The sequence below is a fragment of the Mastigoproctus giganteus genome, chromosome 11 (assembly GCF_048544385.1).
Source record: "Mastigoproctus giganteus isolate SK-2022 chromosome 11, ASM4854438v1, whole genome shotgun sequence".
NCBI lineage: Eukaryota > Metazoa > Arthropoda > Arachnida > Uropygi > Thelyphonidae > Mastigoproctus > Mastigoproctus giganteus.
The window spans coordinates 110,554,120-110,577,196 of NC_143585.1; the positions used below are offsets into that span (position 1 = coordinate 110,554,120).

At 35.4% G+C, this 23,077-nt stretch overlaps 1 protein-coding gene across 1 annotated transcript in view; it reads left to right on the top strand.

Moving 5' to 3' along the window:
* The window catches only part of Tsf2 (transferrin 2), a 190,160-nt gene that overhangs the window by 59,410 nt on the left and 107,673 nt on the right, over positions 1 to 23,077 (top strand). Inside the window, exons 5-6 of the mRNA XM_090384537.1 lie at positions 5,243 to 5,519; positions 10,625 to 10,728. Coding sequence (XP_090240663.1) covers positions 5,243 to 5,519; positions 10,625 to 10,728 — 381 coding nt within the window. The remainder of the gene's footprint in view (positions 1 to 5,242; positions 5,520 to 10,624; positions 10,729 to 23,077) is intronic.

The following is a 23,077-nucleotide window of genomic DNA, read 5'->3' on the forward strand; positions in this document are numbered from 1 at the left end:
ATCTGATTGTCTACATATGTTGCTAATTTTGGTGTTGGTTATACAGTGGTACTTTGGTTTGCGAGCATAATTCGTTCCGGAAACGTGCTCGTAATCCAAAGCACTCGTATATCAAAGCCAATTTCCCCATAAGAAATAATGGAAACCCAGATGATTTGTTCCAAAACTCAAAAATATTCATATACTAAAAATGATTAATAAAAAATACATACGTACCTTTTTATATTTTTAATATTTAAATTTAATATACATAAAGCAATCGAATTTATTAATTATTGGGTAGGACGACTTTCACTGTCACTAATGGAATCGCTGCTATTTTTCTTTTTGTGCGACTTTAACAAGGAACCTATCCAAATGTAACCCCGGGGGCTCACATCTGGTGAGTATGGGCTTGGCACACCCAGGGTCCTGAGCTGGATATCATCATTCTTCTCTTTCTTTGTGATTCCATTCTACTTTTGACTCTCTCTCTCTCTCTCTCTCTCTCAGGTTAGTCGGGAACTTTTTTTTTTTTTCCTGGTGCATCATAAGCCTCAGGCTTCCTTGCATCATATGGATATTAATAATAATGACACTTGCTTTTGCCTCCTTTTGAGGATTTCACGGAAATATGACATTGCACTGTCGTTAAACAGATTCATCGCTCGCACTATTACAAAATGAGGAGGCATGCTTGATACACATAAACAAAGCTGCGTGCGTGTAGCAACTGAATAAACAACACTGTAAAGGCAGAGATACACTATTAACACCTCACATTTTACTAAAGCACATTTCTAGGGGTTACTACCATAAAACAATAAAAACAATTTCCAGTTGCGTTTCTGCTAGTGGAATCTGTTATAAACTGGTAGTAAACTCGATCTAATTGCATTTGCGATTATACTGATAGCTGGAATTGTGTTGGTTTTTACGTTATTAGAGTGAAATGTGTTTTCCCTTCACTGATATAAAAAACGTAAATACACTTTCAGAATCTTCTCTTCATTCCTATCGTGTTGCGTTTGGTTGGGGTGATTCTGCGTTCGACTGCCATTTCTTGTAAACACAAAGGCGACTCGTGCATAATCGAATTCGGTTCGTGTTATATAAGATATCGTTCCCGTATTTATAAATCATGTATGATCGAATTCGTGTAGTGTAAACACGTGTTATACGAGGACTGACTGTACTCGTATTGCAAGACCTCGCTCGTTTATCAAGTTAAAATTTATTAAAATTTTTGCTCGTCTTGCAAAACACTCGCAGACCAAGTTACTCGCAATCCAAGGTACCACTGTATATGTACAACCCATATCATCCCATCTTACAGTGTACGTTTTAAGTTATGCACATATTTATTTGACACTTTGTTTGCCATTATGTGCACAAAAATTCAAAGTTGCACACATCTAGCATTGTTATGGCGACAAAATGTAGACGCACAGAATTAAGCCTGAAAATTAAACTAAAAATTATACAAGAGGCTAAGGATGGAAAGAAGCAAAACGGACATTGCAAAGGAATACAACATCCCTTTATCTACAATACTGAAAAACTGAAAAAGACTTGAAGTGTGTGACACTGGAGTAGCAATGAAAAACAGGAAACTAATTCATGGTGCAAAACACGAGGAGCTTGAAACAAAACTTTGAGTGGTACCAACAAATGTGTGCATCTAATTTGTCAATATCAGGTCTGATTTTGCAAGTAAAGGCAAATTATCTAGATCAGCAACGTAGGATTAGTGACATCAAATGCAGCAGTGGCTGACTCCAAAGATTTAAAGACAGGAATAACTTGGATTTGCACAAAATGTTTGCAGTGAGTCTGGATTAGTCAACAAATAAAAGGCTACAGACTGGTTGTTCTGTACGGTCCCTCCTTGAAAAATACGAGGCAAAGGATATTTTTAATCTTGATGAGACAGGTTTATTTTATAATTTGCTGCCAAACAAAACATTTGTTGTTGGAGATGAGTCTTGTCATGGTGTAAAATTAAGTAAACAAAGACTCACTGTTCTGTTATGCTGCAATTTAGATGGCAGTACAAAACTTCACCCACTTGTGATTGGTAAATTTTCCAAGCCAAGATGTTTTAAAGCAGTTAACGAACTTCCCTGTGATTATTAGACCAATAGAAGTGCTTGGCTTACAGTCAAAATTTTCCAGTCTTGGTTATCAAAATTGTACAGAAGAATGGATTCAGAAAAAAGGGACATTTTGATAATTCTAGACCGTTGTACAGCACATTCTTCCAAGAAACTTAAGTTGACAAATATACAGCTGTTGTTTTAACCCCTGAATACCATCAGTTTAATGTAGCCACCGGATCAAGGCATTATTTATAACCTCAAGAGAGCATATAGAGCCTGCCTGATAAGGTACTTGCTCTGCAGCATAGAAGGAGGGAACAATTTGCAGCCAAATGGAATATCTTGGATGCTATCCGTAATCTTGTTATTGCTTGGGAAAGTATTACCTCAAGTGTAATAATCAGCTGCTTCAGAAAGAGTGGCTTTGGAGAGAACATCATCGAAAAAGTGGTCCGGCAGATGAATGTGATAGCAACAGTGAGGAATTTGAAGGAACATATGGATTTTGTTGGCGAATTTGAAGAGTTTTTGAAGGGATGATGAAGTTTCTACCACTGCGACGCCAACACCAGAAGAGCTGCTAGGAACCAAACAAAATGATGATTTTTTTGTTACCAGTGACAGCGAAAGTGCAGAAGCACGCACACTGCCAAAGAAAAATAAAAAATGCCCAAAATGTATTGAACATAATAGTGAAGGTGTTGGCCTGCAGTAACATTGATAAAGAAATAACTATTGCATTTGATAACGTCTGTGCTGAGTGGGCTAGTAAATCGGAATGTCTTATAATGGGGGATTTTAACTCCCCAGATATTCACTAGAACTTGTGGGTTGGTCACTCACATACTAGTAAGACTTTTGTGGATTTACTGGATGATTGTTTTCTGCAGCAGCATGTTCGAGAGGCAACCAGAGAGAGTAATACTCTTGATCTGGTTATCAGCAGTGATCATTCGTGTATTAAGAATTTGCAGATAAAGGAACCACTAGGTGGCAGTGAACACAGTGAGCTGATGTGGGATTTACTTAAAGATTTAATTACCATCAGGGGTAAAGGAAAGGGTTTTTGCTTCCGTAATGGTGAGTACAGTGGTCTCAGAAAGTTTTTAAATTTTGTACAGTGGGATCAACTGACGATGTTACCAACAGTAAATTCTAAGTGGGAAGCATTCAAGGAATTAATCGTGGATGCTACTAAAAGTTTCATACCTATTAAGAAATATTGTTCAAGGTTTAGGCCTAAATGGTTATCAAATGAACTAATAAGACTCGTAACAGAGAAGAAAAATGCATGGGATGCGTATAAATTATCAAGCGACTCAGAAGCCTATGGCAGATATAAGCTAGTCTGTAATCAGGTCACAAAGGAGGTTAGGCAGGTGAAGGCAGATTACGAGACATCCTTGGCAAAAGATGCTAAGAAAAACAGCAAGGATTTCTTTACTTATATAAACTCTAAAAGGAAGGGGATGAATCTGATTGGTCCACTTAAAAAGGGAGTCTAGAAGCCTGAGAGAGGATATGGGGGGCACTGCCCCAGATGTCAGAACAATATTCCACAATAGGGTAGATTTGAGATTTGCACAGAATAAGTACCTGTTTGGAAGAAAAGCAATGCCGAGATCGAAAGAGAAAACCCAGTTTCTCAGATGCAGAGGAGGCAATATTTGTAGTGTGCTTATGCCAAGAGAAATTAGAAGTCAGGGTTATCTCTAATAGAGATATATGATTTTGACTAGAAATCATAGTGTCATTGAAGATAAGCATAGGAGCAGAAAGAATTGAAATCTAAGTTATCCTTGCTCCATTACCTGGAGATCAACATTTAAGGAATTGGTAGTAGATATGTAGATATTTGAGAAGTTGAAACTGTTTGTGCAGGGCAAGGTTTCTCAAGTTGGAAAGTTCAATGCAAAGTGATCAGCAAAACCATGGATTGGATTTCCGGTCAATGGAAGAAGGTCATTAATATACAAGAAGAAAATAGTGGGAGAAAGAGCTGAACCTTAGGGAACACCAGCAGGCTTTCATGCATGTACAGCATCAAAAGGTTTTCTGAAATCTAAGTGATTGTGATGTAAAATTTACATTTTGCATCCAATTCCTTTGTTACTGCATCCCTCTCTAGATGGTCCTCTATCACTTTGTTAACCAATGACCCCATTATTGTCTCTGTTGCTTTGTTAACCAGTGACTCCATTATTTTCTCTATCTCTTCGTTAAACGTGACTCCATTATTTTCTCTAGCACAGTGACCGGTAAGTTTGACAAAAGTCAAACTTACAAGTCTTCTGATCCACTCTGCCCTTTCTTATCCATTTGTGACTGGTAGATTCACCATCTTTTAGTGATGGTATTCAATTTAAAAACAAAATTAATAATTTTAGGTTCACTTTTGAAAAACGATATCATGTCTAAAGTGAACATCATTATTCAGTACAGAAAAATAGAATGCAGAGAATAATACCATTATTATTTTATTTTTATGTTATTCATTGTCTGAATTGAAATAAAGCCTTTACCTTCACTAAACTATCTTTAGCGCCTTTCTTTAGTTCTCCATATTCAGTTTTATTTTCAACTAATGCACAAAATGCATTAGTTGAAAATAAAACTGAACATGCGAACCCTGTAAGAAACATTCTTTCACATATTATATTGTCACAGGAAAGAAGTCTGAAAAGTAGACCATAATCTATTGCCAGTTTGTTTTTATTCTATGTTACTCTTTTTATATATAGCAGCTTAAAATTGAAAATTACATGTTAAGCTTGAAATTTGTTCTTAGCAGAACAGCTGTCCTTTATGAAGCATTAAACCTTTTTTATTCTTCAACTCCTACACTGAAGTCTCTTTTCAAGCAAAATACTCAGACTTTATCTGTAGAAAACCAGCAACTTCCATTATGGTCAGTTGCTGAATTGGGGGGGGGGGGGCCTGTTTGATTTTTTTTCTGTTGGTAGATGAAGTATTTGCCATGGCATCGCACTTCTTTATTTAGATATATTCTAGAAATTTTAGACCCATAAAGAATATTAATGACAAGAAAAAGAAGTTTCTCATCATTAATATCATTATATATTTTATTTGTAATTAGATATTAAGTATATACTGTATGTGCAATTGCTATTCTGTCCTTAAACTTCATTTTGATTTTTAAACAGAAAGCAGCTGACAAATTTGGTCATCCAGTGGATAGAAGTAGGGAATCGAATTGGAGAAATACAATCAATTCTTCGTTTTTGGATCAATCTGGATATAGCCATACTCCATTTGTTTCTGGAAAGGATGTTTTCAATTTAAATAACTTGGAGGAAAGCACTTTTCAGTTATTTGGCAGAAGTGAGCGTTATGACACTCATGCTAATCTTTTGTTTCAGGATATGGCTACTTCATTAGTGCCTGTAGATGCATATCAGCAAACTTTTACTGGTTATTTAGGTTAGTATACAAACTGTGTATACTTAAATATCTTTGTATTCAGTTGTTGGTGACTATCCATATATTAAAATAAGATAAATATGCTCTCTATTCTACCGTTCACTTGGCAGCTATGGCAGGACATTTGATAGGTACCTTTCTGAACCAACAATCATGTGTTAATAGCTCATCAGTGATTAAAAATATAAAATTTTTATACCTTCCTAAATATAGTCAAACTTTTAATGTAATAAATTCTGAAGCGATTTGTTTTTATGGTTTTCGCAGAATAATTATGCATGAGAACCTGTCAGTTTCCCCATCACCGACTTTGCATTTACTTGCATTGAACAATAGCAGTTGACTGAAATGCCAACATTGCTACAAAACTTCAAATTATGTTTTTATAGATCACACTTACCTGTGTTGTTTCCTCTTCCACTAGTTCTATAAACTTATCTACATAAGTTTATAGAACTTATGTAGATAAGTTGTTTATGTAAGATTTTTTGTTTTCACATAAGAAGGATGTGGAACTCCTGGAATGGATACTGCAGAGAAGAGCTGCAAGATTAGTTAAGTATACGAAAGGGTATTCTTACCATAAAGACTTCATTTCTGCAAATTTCAGTTCTTGACCACTAGGCACCTGCAAGGAGACCTGATTGAAATGTTTAATGCCGTGAATGGATCAAGTAAACTAAACGGTGATAATAGCATTTTTACTCATTCTTAAACAATACACATAAACCTAAATTGAAAAAATAATGGTCGAAGGGTAGATGTGCAAAAACATGCTTTCAACCAGAGAGTTAGGGGTTGTTGGAACAAATTTTCATCTGTTATTTTGGACATGGGTAATTTGAATAAATTTAAGGAAAGATTACATAAATTAGAGGGGGATGGACAGATGAGGTGTTTATTTTATTTTTTTGTCAATATTGTATAAGATTGCTGCCTTGCAACTACTAATACTATTAAAGACAAGAAGACGAAGCTTTTGTTTTACAAATTTTTGCAAAACATTTGGGATTTTTTAAATTCTTCAACAATGCCAATATTTCATATTTTTTAATGGATTGCAATACTTACGCTGATAGCTCTCTAATTACTCTAATATTTTTAAGTTTTAAAATAATATTATAAATTTTAAAACATGTATACACCCTTTACATTCAAAAAAATAATCAATAAATAATTTTTCTAAAAATTACAAAACAAAATGTATTAGACATAAAATAGAAACATTAGTCCCTGCCCCCCCCTCTCTCTCTCTCTCTCTCTCTCTCACATTTTTCCAATTTAAAAGGTTGTTCAGTGTGAAATTTCAAAATGCACATGCACATATATTACTGCTTATTATGCATATAAATATTATTAAAAAAACATGTATATTCAAATACTATTAATTACTTCCATTTCCAGACTTATTTCAACGTGCAAAATTTGAAAGTACGCATGTTGTTTACTGCAGAATAATGGCCATTTTGAGAGAATACAGGTTTTGTGTTACTATCTTTATGTGATAAAAACATTTTTCAAAAACAACTAAGGTAAGACAGTATAGGTTTATTGACCTGGTGGGAGAGGAAAAATAAGTGGTCTGAAACTTTAAACAAACACAGTGTCTTGTTTGTGTACTGTGCCATGCATTCTTCAAGCAAAATCTGAATATGAAAAATGGTGATGGGGCGCCTGACAGGTTGCTGCATCCAATTTCTGTACGAAAATCATAAGAAAATCACTTCAAGCTATTGCAGTAAAAGTTTGATTATGTTTAAGAAGTTAAAAAAATTTCAATCATTGAGTAATAGTTAACACAGGAATATTATTTTCGAGGGACACCTGTGAGATGCTGCACCACTACTGCTGGGTTCAGTACTACTAATCTTCCATCTGTTTACTTGCTGCTAATTTTCCTACTTTACTTCTTGCTAGGCTTCATATTAAATACTAGAAATCTTCCATCTTCATTAAAGATGGAATTCTGCTAATCTTTCATCTTCATTAACAATTGTTGAACCTAGACATGGAAAATTACTAACTTTTGTTTTTGTATAACTAATTTTCATGACAAATTGTCTATTGCCTTTATGTAATTCAGAGATTCTTGATCTGTTTCCTAACAGAACAATATCAATCACGATATGATCTTATTTTCGAATTTCTCATGCTAAATTTGGTAATTTTAAATATTTTCATTTAAATAATTTTATTAAATGACCATTTCATAATTTTCATTTGAAAATTAGGAAAAGACCAGTGTGGTGCAGCCTTGCCTCATTCCAAGTTTAGCCTTGAAATATTTTCCAATGCTTCTTTCAGTTCTCACTGCAAGGCCTGCCATTTTTATACATACTTTTTATTACCCTTAAAAGTTTTTCTTGATGTTGTATATTCCTAAAATTTGAAAGAGCAGATTTCTTAAACTGACTTTTGGAATATCATGTTTAGATGGCTACACCGTGAAAGTTAGGGGAAAGCTTTATTTGATGTAAAAGGACATTTTGTTTGCCAAAGTTTACAATTTCTTTCGCACCATGTCTTAAAATTTATCTCAGGTGATATTGATCATTAGAAAATGTACATAGATGAACTCATTTTGAGTTCACTAACTATGCAAGGTTTGCAAGCATATTCTTTTTGATATATGTATAATTTTTTGATATATCAAAAGATTAGAGATGACTTTTTGAAAGCAAAATCACCTTCAGTTGTCCCCCCCCCCTCTTTCCCATCCCAAGATCTGAGTCTACTAGAAGGATCTTCTCTACTCCCTGAGCCAATGTTCTGGTTCATTTAATTTTGGAACTGACGGTAACTCATATTACTCAGTTTCATTCATTGGAGTATCCGTCTTTTATTTTGCAGCTGAATTCTTTTCCAAACATGTTCCTTTTGTCTTCTTTGGTAATTTCAGTAGGTGAATTTAAAAATAAATTAAGCCACCTTCCTAATTGCATCTTTGGATCCTGACCAAATTCCCATTGGGTTGTGTAAAAATTCGGTCTTATTTTGGATATTCTGATGTTTCTGTATAAGGGTATGGTTGTCTAAATTAAGTTCCAACTGATTGGAAATCATATAAAATTATTACTGTTCCCAAAAGTACTAATTCTGGCCATTCCAAAACTTTAGGCTGATTTTACTCTTTTTTTTTTTTTTTTTTATATATCTATAATTAAATTATCTAAGTTTTATTTGAAAACATTCCATTAGATTGGAATTTATAAATTTAATAAGCTAACTGATATTTACTTGGCCAATGTTTCAAAGTGTTTAACTTTTTTTCTTCTGTTGTGTCAAAAGCAGATTATATAAAATGAGAAAAAAAAAAAAAAAAAAAAAAAGAGAAGCAAATTATGTAAAATGATGGGCTAAGTGAGCTTGCTGGGACAAATTTATAAACTAGATGCTTCTAATTGCGATGTCTGCTGCTGGATATCTGGGAGAACTGTTCAGGAACCAGGAGACGTTGATTGGTTGAGAGCTGTTCCTGCTGCTGTCCTTCCTGAGCACCTTGGAAACCATAAGTTAGTCAGATGTGTTGTTTCCAATTAGAACATTGGAAGAGAGTTTGCTATTAGAGTTTTTTTTGCCACAGAATTTTCCTTTTCCAGAGTATAAAAAATGAGGATAACACTTTGAAACATATGGTATGTAAATATCACTTAGTATTAGCATGCCGACCGGGCTAGCCAGGTGGGTAAAGTGCCTGCCTGGCAACCCAAAGGTCGCGGGTTCGAATCCCGCCTCGGGCTTGGATCAAAGTACTGCAAAAACCTTGGGAGGTGCATTATAGCCACAGAAGCCGATGCGCCAACAACTGGCAAAAAAAAGTATTAGGATTCCCACATTTAAAATGTTTTTCAGCAACTTAGGTTTAAATATCAGTTTCTGTTTTAAGGAACTTTTATTTTCCATGCCACCTGAGTGGGATTGTCACAGGGTGAATAACAATCACTTTAGTTCTTTTATTTTAGGCTTGCTTTTTTGTTTTTCTTTTCGCACCATGTTTTTTGTTTTTCTTTTCACACCAATTCCATTCCTATGTTAATTGACACGATCCTAATTTTTCCACATTCTGCCCATTCATCCTATTACGATGATGATGTGCTATTAATTCTGAAATTTATCAATCATTTTTATTGTTTTTAACCTCGTTTACCTCAATCATTAATCAAACGGAACCTAAATATCCCCCCCCCCCCACCCAGTTATCCAGGATTATCCCATTGGACATTTAAATCAGTTTCATTTATTTTGACCCATAATTGTAATTCAGTGTTCATCATCAAAAACTCATTTGCTCTTACTTTATTTAGAGTTTTTTGGAATCTAAAGTTGGATTTAGTATATGTTCATTGAAGAGATTATTCTTAAATATAATTTTTTTTTTTGATACTAGGTTAGTTTGGTTATGCCTCATTTTGGCAGTGTTTACTTACAATTTTCTCCATTTAATACATATTGAAATGTAAATACTGGTTCATGAGGTCCTTGAATACTCAGTTGTAACTTCCTCATCTTTATTCTTTAGTTGGACTTTAAGAACCTCTTGCCTGTTTCTCTCCTTTGACATTTGTTTTGTGTGATTTGCTGCTGGTTAAGCTGATTTCATGGATCTGAGCATGATCTGATTTCATGTTACAATGAAGGATCTGAGCTGGTACATGTGAAATGCAATGAATTTTTTTTATCAGTGTTGCTGTGTAACTGTTTAACTTACATGTTTTGAACTTTGATGTGTAGTTGTCCAATAAAGATCATATCTAAGATTTCAGAGGCTTACTACATGTTGAGTACTAGCAGACTATTAACTACAGTGATTGACATTATTCTTGTATTGTACTTTTAGGAGAGGCCTTCATCCTGCAGTGGATTGAAAATGGCTGATGATGATGATGTACTTTTAGCTCCTTTTTCTTGTCAGCTTTCTGCCAGCTATACTTTTTTCTTTAGTTAAATTTTAATAAACCTTGAATGCACTTTGTATAATAATGTACAAAAGTCTTAGGCAAACTGTTTTATTTAACTTCAGATATAAGCATTACATTTTACAAGTTTTAAAAGTATATTGCACTGTATTGATTAAAGTTGTAATGGTTACTTTTACACACACACAGGTGACACTCAAGATTATCTTAATAAACTCCAGAAGTGTCCTGTCCCAGCTGCAAAATTGTGTGTAGTTTCAGAACAAGAACTAAAAAAGTGCCAAAAAATGAAGGTAATAACATATTTTAATAAAAGCTTTTATTTTTAATTAATATGACTAATACAGTAATTATGGAATATTTTAAATATTTAGTTCAGGTGTTAAAGATTCTGCAAAATATCTCTTTTGCATTCCATTTCATCATCACTTGTTACAATTATAGATACAAATACATTTTTTTGCAGATAAAATGTATAGACTGTGAGCAAAAGTTATATTCTCTTCTAGATAATGTTTTGTCTCCTCTGAAAATGAAATCTACCCCCTATAAAAACTTTCATATAAATTGTAATCCATGAGGGGGGGAAAAAAGACAAATAATTATTTTGCAGATCTTGCAAACAGGAATTCACACTGCATATCTGCAATGACACACAAGTCAATTCTGCCTCATTTATATTTATATAAGTATCCCTGATTTTGCATACATTCATTTATAGCAATTACACTTTTGTATGTTTTTCCAACAGAGGAACTGCTTCATTTAGTGTAGACATAATTTTAACTTTGTGCAGTTTTCCTGCCTAGGAACTTATTATGAAATTCTTAATGTTTTTCTGTATCTCCATTTTTCATCACCGGCACCACTTGGATGAAAGGTTGTAGGCAGGGCTGTAGTGGAGGGTATATGTCTGTATACATTTTAGGTGAATAGCATATACCTTCTGGTTTTTGAAAGACTTGAAAAAACAAATATTATTAAAATATTTACTGAAAATTAAAAAATATAAAAAATAAATTTATTAGAATTTAATTCTTAGGCAGTACTTACAGTTTTATTATTTTTAATATATATGCCATATATATAAGTAAGTAAATATATATACCGTGTATGTAGGGGCTCACATCTGGTGAGTATGGGCTTGGCACACCCAGGGTCCTGAGCTGGATATCATCATTCTTCTCTTCTTGGTGATTCCCTTCTACTTTTGACACTCTCTCTCTCTCTCTCTCTCTCTCTCTCTCTCTCTCTCTCTCTCTCTCTCTCTCTCTCTCTCTCTCTCTGGATAACTCGGGAATTTTTTTTTTTTGGCTGGTGCAGCATAAGCCTCAGGCTTCCTTGCACCATATAGCTAATAATATATATATTTATATAACTATTGATAAAAATAATAGGATATAATCACCTTACTGAACGACTAAGCAAGTAAGAAAAGGTATTAAATTATTAAACTGGGTTATGGATCCAGGGCACAACTAGTTATAGCAGAAATACCCGACAACCAAAATGAAATATAGACAAATGTATATTTTTAGTGTATTGGGTAGGGGGTGCGACCTGTCCAGTGTAATTACCATGGCAAAAATTGAGAATGTCTGCAAAGTAAAAGCAGATAACCTGAAATTAAATAAGATTAACATAAAAATAATAATGATAAAAATGATGGTACCTATATATATATTAAATGTAATATAAAATCAAAGTTTCAGTTGATGGATAAAAATAAATAAGCAGGATATGACAGAGGCACAAAATGTGCAAAGCAAAGGATGCAAAAGTGTATATAAGTATGTAAGAATAGGTAAGTCTGATAAAGTTTGCATAGATGGAGGTGAAAAGTACACTAAGTGCCAAGGACTAGAAGGATTAGGAAAGTAGAAAAAAAGAAGTATTGTAGGTTTGTAAAAGGCGAAAGATGAATTAAAGATGAATATGGCTAAAACAAAAGTAATGATGAACAAGTATGCCACAGAAAGGGATATAATCATTGAAGGAGTAGTAATTGAAAAGGTTGAGTTATATACTTATCTGGGACAAGTCAGCTGTAATAATGATAAATGGCTGGAAGTCAAGAGAAGAATAAATTTTGGATGGATGGCATTCAGGAAATATAGTCACATACTGAGGAGTAATATCCCGATATGTCTGAAGCGTAAAATAATGAACTCCCCACCATGACTTATGGAAGTGAAACTTGGGCACTCACCAAATAACAGAATAGTACCCAAGAGGAGCTAGAAGAAAACCTGGAAGTCAACAATGGAGATGGACAGATAAAATTCTTGAGTTTTTTGGGTAGTAAATGGATGGCCATTGCACAAAACAGAAGGAACTGGAAAGTTTCTTGAAGTCTTCATCCTGCAGTGGATTGAAAATAGCTGATGATGATGATGAAAAGGCGAAAGAATGTTAATATCCTAAAAGTTATGATGAATTAAGACAAACGATTTTTACAGAAATGATCACTGTTTTTACTTCTAACTAGTTAAATAATGCATTATAAAAACCTTAATGAAGACACCATTTTGGACTACAGATTATAATTCTTAATCTTGCTTCTGCAGCTCAGGATATTATGTTATTCTTTGGGGATTATGGGCTGAATTGCAAAGCCAATAGAGATGAGGGAACTATAAGGTAAAATGATTAAAACCAAATGGTCCTTGTGGCTGTCGCAGACATTCTCTCAGATATGCCAGAAAGCCTGGCATATCTGAGAGAATGTCTGGGAGAAACGCTGAAAGAACTGATATTTGGGTGGCACTCAAGTCAAATGGACCCAATTTTGGTGAAGTCCAGATGGTCTGTGACAGCCAAATCGTCTGCTTGTACCTTCGCGATGGTGGGACTGTTAGTAATCCTGAGTACAACCCCTATGTGCAAGCACACTATAGGTGAGCACCCAGGTGTGAACCGACTTAAGCAGGGGTCGAGGTGTGGCACCAACACCACACGGAGGAATGCAGCCCCCTTCTGCGTTACCAGGCAATACTAGGTGGTAGATGACTCGTCAACTGGTGCAATACCACCACTTTTCTTATTGGAGGCTTCAAGTGGTGGAACCCATATTTAGCCTCCAGAGCTAAATTCCGGTCAACCCTTCCCCATCTTTTCCATCATGATTGATGTCTTTTGAGGTTATGATGAACATCATGTCGAGATCCAAACTTCCTTACATTTTTGAGGGTACAGCTCTGAAACGGTGTTCGCAGGCCGGCTGCTAGTTAGTACACTTGAATAAACATATTGGTAACACTCTAGGAGGCTTCTGTATCAGCTAGTTTATAATCTTTCTATCTCTACTCTGCCAGATAGTGACTGGAGGGAGTCTAATTAGTGTGTATGCCGGGGTAATTGTCGAGACCACATTATGTCAAAGATCCGGGTATATCCTTTCCACGTGTACGCCATATCCAAAAATTTCATTACTTCATACATCTGTCCCCACCCCCACTTTTTCTTGCTATTGAATACACCATGAATTGTCAAACTAATAGAGCAAACTTATCTACGAAAAAGATCTAAACCTCCCAAACACTTCCTAGTTCATTTCACAAATATATGTGGTCTCAGTTCTAATCTCAATGATGTCCATTTCCACTTAGTCTGCTAAACTTCATGTACTTTTTCTGACAGAATCTCAGTTATTGGTTTATTCAACCACTGCTCATCTCAGTTGCCCAAATTATTCGCTGTATGATTCCTTTCGCCTCAAAGGTGGTACTTGTGCGTATGTCCATTCCGATATTCCTTGTTGGAGACTTGGTAATTTGGAATCTCCCCTTTTCAATCTTCGCTGGCTTAAAATCTCTATTTCATTCTGTCAAATTCATCTATTATCTCTACCTTTCTCCAAACTCCACTAATAACTTGGAACACTTTGACTTTCTCTTTTTGCAACTTGACTCTCTCCAGTCCAACTTTCCTAACAGTGAGGTAATTTTACCTCACTGTTAGGAAAGTTGCAGATGTAAAGGATGTAAAGTTGCTAGAATGAGTACAAATAAGGGCAACAAGACTGATGAGGGGAACAAAGGGGTGCTCTCGTGAAGAAAGGCTTAAGTTCTGTAAATTGCAGTGTTTGGAGACTAGGCACATGCAAGGTGATCTGATCGAGGTGTACATGGTCTTGAATGGTTTAAGCAGGCTCAATGCTGATGGGATAGTTCCACTTGCTGAGATTAAGAAGCTGAAGGGCATAGATTTAAATTGACGACAGACATTTGTAGAATAGATGTGCGGAAGTTTGCCTTTAGTCAGCGGGTAGTTGATTGCTGGAACAGACTTCCATCTGTTGTTGTGGAAGTTGATAGCTTAATGAGAAGGTTTTTTTTTTTTTTTTTTTATTTGGATGATGCTCTTTACGCTTGCTTTCTTGCATCATATGCCTCAACCGATCCTAATATCGTAATTGGCTTGCTTTCAATTTTTCAGTTTCATTTTCTGATTATACCAAAGCGCTCAACAATTGTAAAGCAGTTATTAATCAGTCCAAAATAAATTTTGAACAGACTAAGAGTAGAAAACTTGCTTCTTGCCCTAATAGTAGCCAAGCATTCTGATCTTTTGCCAAAGCTATTGGTCCCAACTTTTGCCCATTTCTGCTCCCACCTCTGTCAAAACCAGATAGTTCTGTTGTCACTTCAGCCAAAAATATAGCTGACCTGCTAGCATCCTATTTTCTTCCAACTCATGTATTAATGATCTTGGTAAAACACCTCCCACCATTCCCAACAGGCTCCATTCAATGCCTCCTGTGGTCTTCTGTCAAAAGGATGTCAGAAGGATTTTGACGAATCTTGATGCTAAGAAAGCTCGTGGTCTTCATGGTATTTCTCCACTTGTTTTCAAAACCTGTACTCTTGAACTTATTCCTCTTCTTTGCCACCTTTTTTCACTTTCTTATTCCAAAGGTATTTTTACTTGTGCTTGGAAATTTGCTCATATACAGCCAGTTCCTAAAAAGTGTGACAATTCCCTCCCATCCAATTATCATCCATTGCAATTATTTCTACTCTTTCTAAAGTAATGGAGAAATTAATTAACCACCAACTCTTACACTACCTAGAAACCTGTCTGATCAACGATTGCCAGTATGGATTTCGTCAGTGTCGATGCACTGGTGATATTCTGGCTTGTGTTACCCATTTATGGACAAATTCAATGGAAAAGTTCGGTGAAACACAAGCAGTTGCTCTTGACATCTCAGAAGCTTTCAATCAAGTTTGGCGTAAAGGTCTTCTAAACAAGCTTCCGTCTTATGATGGTGCCTCCGTAGCAGGTGGGCAGGAGCACCAGTGCGTAGCACACTCTTCTTAATTAGACCAGGGTTCGAGCCCGTGACCACCAAATACGGAGGATGCAGAAAGGTCAGGGAATGACCACCACATATCCCCGGTGCAATATGGCCTTGGTTGCTAATGTTCCTAAAAAAAAAAAATCAAAACAGACCAAAATAACCATCTTATGGTTTTGCCAACAGGTTTTTTTTCCCTCTTTTTGGTTATCCAGTTTTCTTCCTGATCGCTCGCTGAGGGCGATGGTGGATGGCTCTCTGTCTTCTAAATTCTACACTAATGCTGGTGTCCCCCCGAGTTTTCCCCCACTGTTTTCCTCTTGTATATTAATGACTTTCTTCGATTGAAAGAATAACTGAATATATGTGATGGTATTTTGTTGTTTATTTTGGGGTCAGCCACATTGTGTTTACTCCTTGTAATTTGTGTGGGTTTGTGATCATGCTACTATTAGCTGAATGTTTTAAAATGTAGAAAAATATTGATAATCAAAGTTGTCAAAATCACATACCATGTGTCACCTTTCTTTACTTCCCTGCCAGTATTTATTTGAATATCATGCAATGACAATCACTGATGTTTCTGCTCTGTGGATTTTTAAAATTATTCTCAATTCACATTTCAAAGGAATTTATCCCTCATTATGTCTTCAAAAATGCCACCTTATCTAACAACTTATGCTGGTAAGAGGAAATATATTAATTTAGAAATGAAATTTGCAGTGCTTAAGAACCTTGAAAAGGGTGATTGTATGATTGATGTTGCTAATCAACAGTGTTGGCTGGATCTACTGCGTTTACTATAAGGAAAAATAGTGGTCAGGATGTAATTCCACATCAGATGCAAAATTGCTGTATTTGCATAGGCTAATGAGAGAGAAAATAAAGGCCTTGTTAATAATTTGTATTGAAGTCCAAAAAAAAAAAAAAGTCTTGCCGCTGAGCAATGAAAATTTAAAAGAAAGCTTTGAAAATTTAAAAAATGGATTTCAGAGTTTGCCTTCAAGGCAAACTCTGAATGGTTTTGAGTGTTTTCAAAAAAAAAAAAAAAAAAAAAAGAGTAATCTACACACACAACTTGAAATTAGCTGGCGTTGGGGCTGTTGCCGATTTTGAGGACAGAAGTGCATCATGAAACATTGCAGACTATTGTAGAAGAGGAGTAATACTTACCATTTTAAGTCTTCAGTGTAGATGAAAATTTTTGGCAAAGAATGCCCCGGAGAACTTTTAAATTTGCTGCTGTCTTTGTCTAGTCTAATAAAGGAGGTAGCATTCTCATATATTTTCTTAAAATTCATAATATATGGGGGCTCTATGCCCTGTCTTTCCAGTGCCTGAAACATTCTTATGCTGTATGGAGTCAAATGCCTTTTCATAATCCATAAATGCCAGATAATGGTGTTTTATATTCATTTGATTTCTCATTAGCTGTGTATTACGTGAAGGTGATCTATAGTTGAGAATCCTGTCCTAAAGCCAGCTTGCTCTTTCGGTTGATTCTCATCAACTACTCTTTCTAATCTGTTAGTATTGACCCTTGTGAACAACTTGTAGATGTGGGATAACAAGCTAATTGCTCTATAATTTCCAATTTCTGATTTATCTCCTTTCTTATGCAGCAAAACTGTGATTGCATTATTCCACTCTTTTGGGCATCACTCCTTTTCTAATGCATTTTGTGAAGAGTCTTGCCAGTTTCTGTGTCATGTCTCTTCCTCCCAATTTAACAACTCTACAGTAACTTCATCTTCCCCCGGGATTTTCTGATTCTTCATTTTCTTCAACGCATATTCTACCTCATCATGAAGGATATCGGGTACGTCGTATGTGTTACTAATTTGTGATCCATCTTCCCCACTGCTAGCATCGTTCCCTTGCTCCTTGTATAATTCTCTATAGTAGTCTTTTGCTATTTGAATTATATCTTCTCTACTATTTATAAGTATACCATCGCTATTCCTCAGTTTCAGTATCATTTGTCTTTCTGTATTACTGCTCATATCTGCTGATTTAAATTCTTTGTTTTCCCTTAATGCTTGTATGTATTTAAACCTTGCTAAAAATAATTATTACTCGCATTCACGTTCTTAATGATAGGTCCTGTGTCCACTTGTTAATAAAATAATTAATAACAAAAAAGCTGATGCTGGTATTTCCAAACAAACTTATTTTATTAATTGACAAAGATCCATGAAAGCTTTAATGAATTAAATTGTCGTTAAAAAAAAAAAAAAAAAAACGTATTTCAACTATTATTTTAAGGCTATCAAATGCAACCCCCATTTGCATGGCCCTGCTAATGAGATTCCCTCCAGGCTGATTTTTGAGGGCATCTGTTATATTTGCTGAAACTTCATTAGGTTTTTCCTCCAGCAAGGCTGATGGTCTGTCAGACACTGCATCATTACAAACTGAATCTGTTGAACAGAACTTTGCATACCATTAACGTCCTTATCATATATAAGATGTGAAAGATTCCTAATGTCAGGAAATCATTGAGTAAACTCCAGTAAAATTTCAGTATATTCACCATTATTAAATCTTTTCTCCACCAGACACATTCACTCACCTCAACTAATAACACCATGGTCATTCAAGTTGAATCACACTTCATTAGCATCTAAATAATAATAGTAATTCATTTGCATCAATACAGTCTGACAAAATAGCCGACGGCTGGGGATAAGTGGATGGGGGGTGAGGGAAGATTACTGCTCACATGTCAAAGTCACATGCCATATAGGTGCGTGGTAACTTTGTGGACACCACGTATAACTAATATATCTGAAACATTCATTTCTTTAACACATTCGCTGCCGATCACGCACCAGCGCGGGATGTGGCATCATTACCCAGTAGCCAATCACGCGCGGGATTCACTGGACTTTTGTATGAAGTTGTCAACTTCAGTTGGCATTGTGTTTCTGCTGTTTATATTTGTTTTGGTGTCAAGTAAAGGGTTTAAACTATATGTAGTTGTATGTGGTGTTGAATATTTTGTTACGTGACGTGAGGAAAAGCCTTGTAATATGAGTTGTGCAGATGACAGTTTAGCAGGCCAGTCGGGCCCGAAAAGAAGGAAAGTGCACTATAAAAAATCCCTTACAGATGAAGAAATTGCAGAAATATTGGAGGATTTATCTGACGTATATTCCAGTGACGTCAGTTACGACGATGATGAAGATTTTATCCCTCCAAAGGACGCTTCGGATTCGGAAAGTGTAGATGAAGAAGGTATTGTGGAAGAGGCTACACTTTCACTGCAGGATCCCTGTAAGTTGGAAAACGTCGTGTGGGAAAATGACGTAACATCGATGAAACAGTTTCGTTTCACAAAATCCGAGTCTTTGCTGCAACCCGTGCCAGGTGAGAATCCAATAGATTACTTTCGTCATTTATTAACCGACAATATCTTGGATGAAATAATTACACAAACAAATGTTTATGCTCATGAAATACTTCTTCCCAGAGAAAATAAAGAACATTCTCGAATAAATGCATGGAAGGACACCACTAGAGATGAAATGCTGGTATTTTTAAGATTAATTTTACATATGGGAACCATTCGACTGAACCGCATACAAGATTATTGGAAAACAGATAAGCTGTTCGGATTACATGTATTCGCAGACAACATGAGCAGGAATCGTTTTTTATTATTACTGCGGGCCTTGCATTTTGCAAAAAATCCAGAAAAGAAAGAGGTATGTCCACGGGATCGCCTATATAAAATTCGGAAAATGGTGAATCTGTTCAATGAACGAATGTCGGAAATATATTATCCAGGACGTGAGATTAGCTTAGATGAGTCTATGATATTGTGGCGTGGAAGGCTTGTTTTTCGACAGTACATTCAAAACAAACGCCATAAGTATGGCATCAAGTTGTATATGATCACAACGCCTACTGGCATGGTTATCAAATTTCAAGTGTATACCGGTATGTTGGATGATTCTGGTGGAAAAGGACATGCACAAAAAGTCGTCATGAACTTACTTGATGGGATGTTAGATGTCGGGCATAGCATATTTATGGACAATTATTACAATAGCTATGAACTCGCTAAGTGTCTCGCTGACAGACAAACACATTGTACTGGGACAATCAGAAGTAATAGGAAAACATTTCCGAAAGAGGTTCGAGAAAAAAAACTGAAGAAAGGAGAAACTTTATCAAGGTGTGCCCGTGGTGTAATGATTGCTAAGTGGAAGGATAGAAGAGATGTCAGTTACATATCTACAGAATACCAAAATGATATGGTGGAAATGCAGACCAAACGAGGCGAACTGAAATCAAAACCATTGCCTATAATTGAGTATAATAGGTTTATGTCAGGCATTGACAAGCAAGATCAAATGCTTGCCTATTATCCTTGCGAAAGGAAAACCATTAGGTGGCCTACAAAAATATTTATGCATATTTTGCAACTAATAATAATGATAAATGCACACCATATCTATAATAAATATTCACATAACAAGGTGCAACTTTATGACTTCCGTTTATCAGTGATCAGATCTTTATTAAAACAGCCATCTGATCTCCCTCATACTGTGCATCATGTACCTGAACTGGAACATGTGCTCAAACCACGGGAAGAAAGAAAAGGTGGAAAGATATTGAGGAAGCAATGCAAACGTTGCTATTCCGAAGGGAAACGTAAGGATACAATCTATATCTGCAGTGTTTGTGAAGGATCACCCGGCTATTGCTTAGATTGTGCGAAAATTATACATAAGTAACATTCTGACACACAGTATTTATAATCTGTATTGGTTCGGTATGAAATAAAACGTATTTCTTAATGTTACCATGTTTTTTGTTTTATTATTTACAAACTATATTATTATGTTTTTATGTCACGCGCCAGCGCGTGATGCGGCATTTAAAGCCAAATTTGACCTCCAGTGCCTATCACGCGCTGGCGCGTGAATCTCAAAATCTTTTGGAAACTGCTTATACGACACTTAAATATTGATATGGTATACCGAACAATCCCTTATTACCAATTTTCAAGCTTTTTGGTTATGGAAACACAGTCGGCTTCTGGCGACAGTCTCCGCCTTCTGTGCCGCGCTATTGACGATAGCATGCTGACTGATGACCGGCAGCGAACGTGTTAAGGAGGAAAGTTTTAGTTGAAAATTGGAAAATTTTAATTTTGTGGGTACCACATTTTTAATATACAGGTAACTCCCAATTTACGCAGATTTGCTTTTACACTGTTTATTTTGGCAACCCATCAATATTTGAAGGCTGGTTCAAAAATTAATTTTGTCCATCAGTTAAGGATTATTGCTCTAAAATCGGTGTTGAACCTTGAGCTTTACTGTTATTAGATAATGCTTCTGGTCATCTTCTTAATTCGGAATCACTTAGTGATTTTCCAACTCAAATTGAATTCCTTCCTCCCAATACAACATCAATTTTTGCAGCCTATGGATCAAGGAGTAACAGCCACGTTCAGCATGTACTATAAAAAGGCAAACATTTCAACAGTTAATTGCAGACACTGATGGTCAAGACAAGGACAGTATGAGAGAGTGGTGGAAAAAATTTAGCATCCTACAGGCAATTCATAATATAGATGAGTCATGGAAAGAAGTTTCAACATCTTTGCTTAAAAAGAGTATGGAAAAAATTATTCCCAGAAAATGAAGAGAACTCTCCCTCAGACACAAGACCTGGAATTGTCGAAGACATCAGTAACATGGCAACTGAAGCAGAAATTTACAGTGTAACAACGGTGGTCTGAATGAATTACTAAATGCCCACAGTCAACCTTTAACAAATTAAGAGCTGCAAGACCTTGAATTAAATGCGACATTCATAGAAAAAGAATCTGAATCGACACCAGAAAAATCATTGTCAATTCAAATTCTAAAAAAAGCTCTATCACTGCATGATCAATCTATGAATTTGTTAGAGTAGTATGACAGTGATTTTGAAGGGTAGATGCAGTTAGATGAGGTTGCAATCAGATGGACTGTTATAAGCAAATTTTTTGGACAAAATGTAGGAAAGCGAGGCAGACTACGTTGGATTCGTATTTTGGAAAAAAATAAAATAAATCTTCTACGACATGAATGAGTTCTGTGATTTTTGTTCTAAGTCATTTTGAAAACTGCAATATTTATGTAATTAAATTTTGTATTTATATGTACTTTAAATAAAAGTTTCTTATTATTTGACTGTATTTTGAATAAAAATGATTTGTTTCAAGATATTTTGTACACTGCATTAATATGAGAAAAAAAAAAAAATCAATCAATAAAAACAATCAAAAGACACGAAAAAAGAAAACAGTATCCCCGTTTAACGTGGAAATTCACTTTACACGGATTTCTTGGAACACGTCCCCTGCATAAAATGGGGGTTGTCTGTAGAGCAGAATGCATCGCCAGGATTTCTTGATACCTACAGCAGCTAGTAGAGTTACAAAAAAGGTGAAGGGTGTCTTTGCAGCAGCCAAGAACTTGTAACTCAGTATTAAATGTTCTTGTTTGTACTCTGCCACGACCACCAGGTCAGTGGAGTTTACAATAAATCAATAAATCAATACAAATGTTAATCATATTTAGCAGTCACAGGCTTGAACCCCGGTCCACTCAAAGTTTGCTACTTCACTTCATTGTTTGATCATTGTTTGCTACTGCACTCGCGCTCTTGACCACTCAGCTCTACATCAAGCCAAGGTGCATTTCCACAATTACAACACATACAAACCAATGGTATTTCTTTGTGTTGCTTTATTCATTCATAATGACTCTGCATGTCAGTATGAAGAGGGCAGCAACAGACAGATATTCACATGTGCAGTGATTGAGCTATTTAGGCAACCAATTAGAAACAGTGCATTTGCATCATTCAAAACCAACGAACACAGATGTTTAATATGAAGATCTGTGCAATTGCAAACAAGACTCTGTTGGAGCGGTAACTTTAAAGGAGATGCATGCATAGTGTAAACAGTTTTAGTGTTTTTTACTCATAGCAGGCAAGCAAACACAGATCAAGAGGGAATAAAAGGAAACTGATTGAAGAATACACCATGTAGTTTATTTCATAGGAAGTTTCATTTTATTAATTAAATTTAAAATTTATAAATGAATTGAAGACCAGTTATTTTATAGTCTTTAACATTAAGAAAATGAGTACTTCTTCCTGTATTGAACAGATTTGTATTTTATTTTCTAAGAAAAACAATACAACATAAATACTTTTTGTGGTATAGTTTTCTCTGCAATTGCACTTATTCCATTGAAAATAGCAAAAGTTATTAAAACCTTCATGGGTCATGTAATTGAGTTTAATTTTATATTTAATTTAGTTATACACTC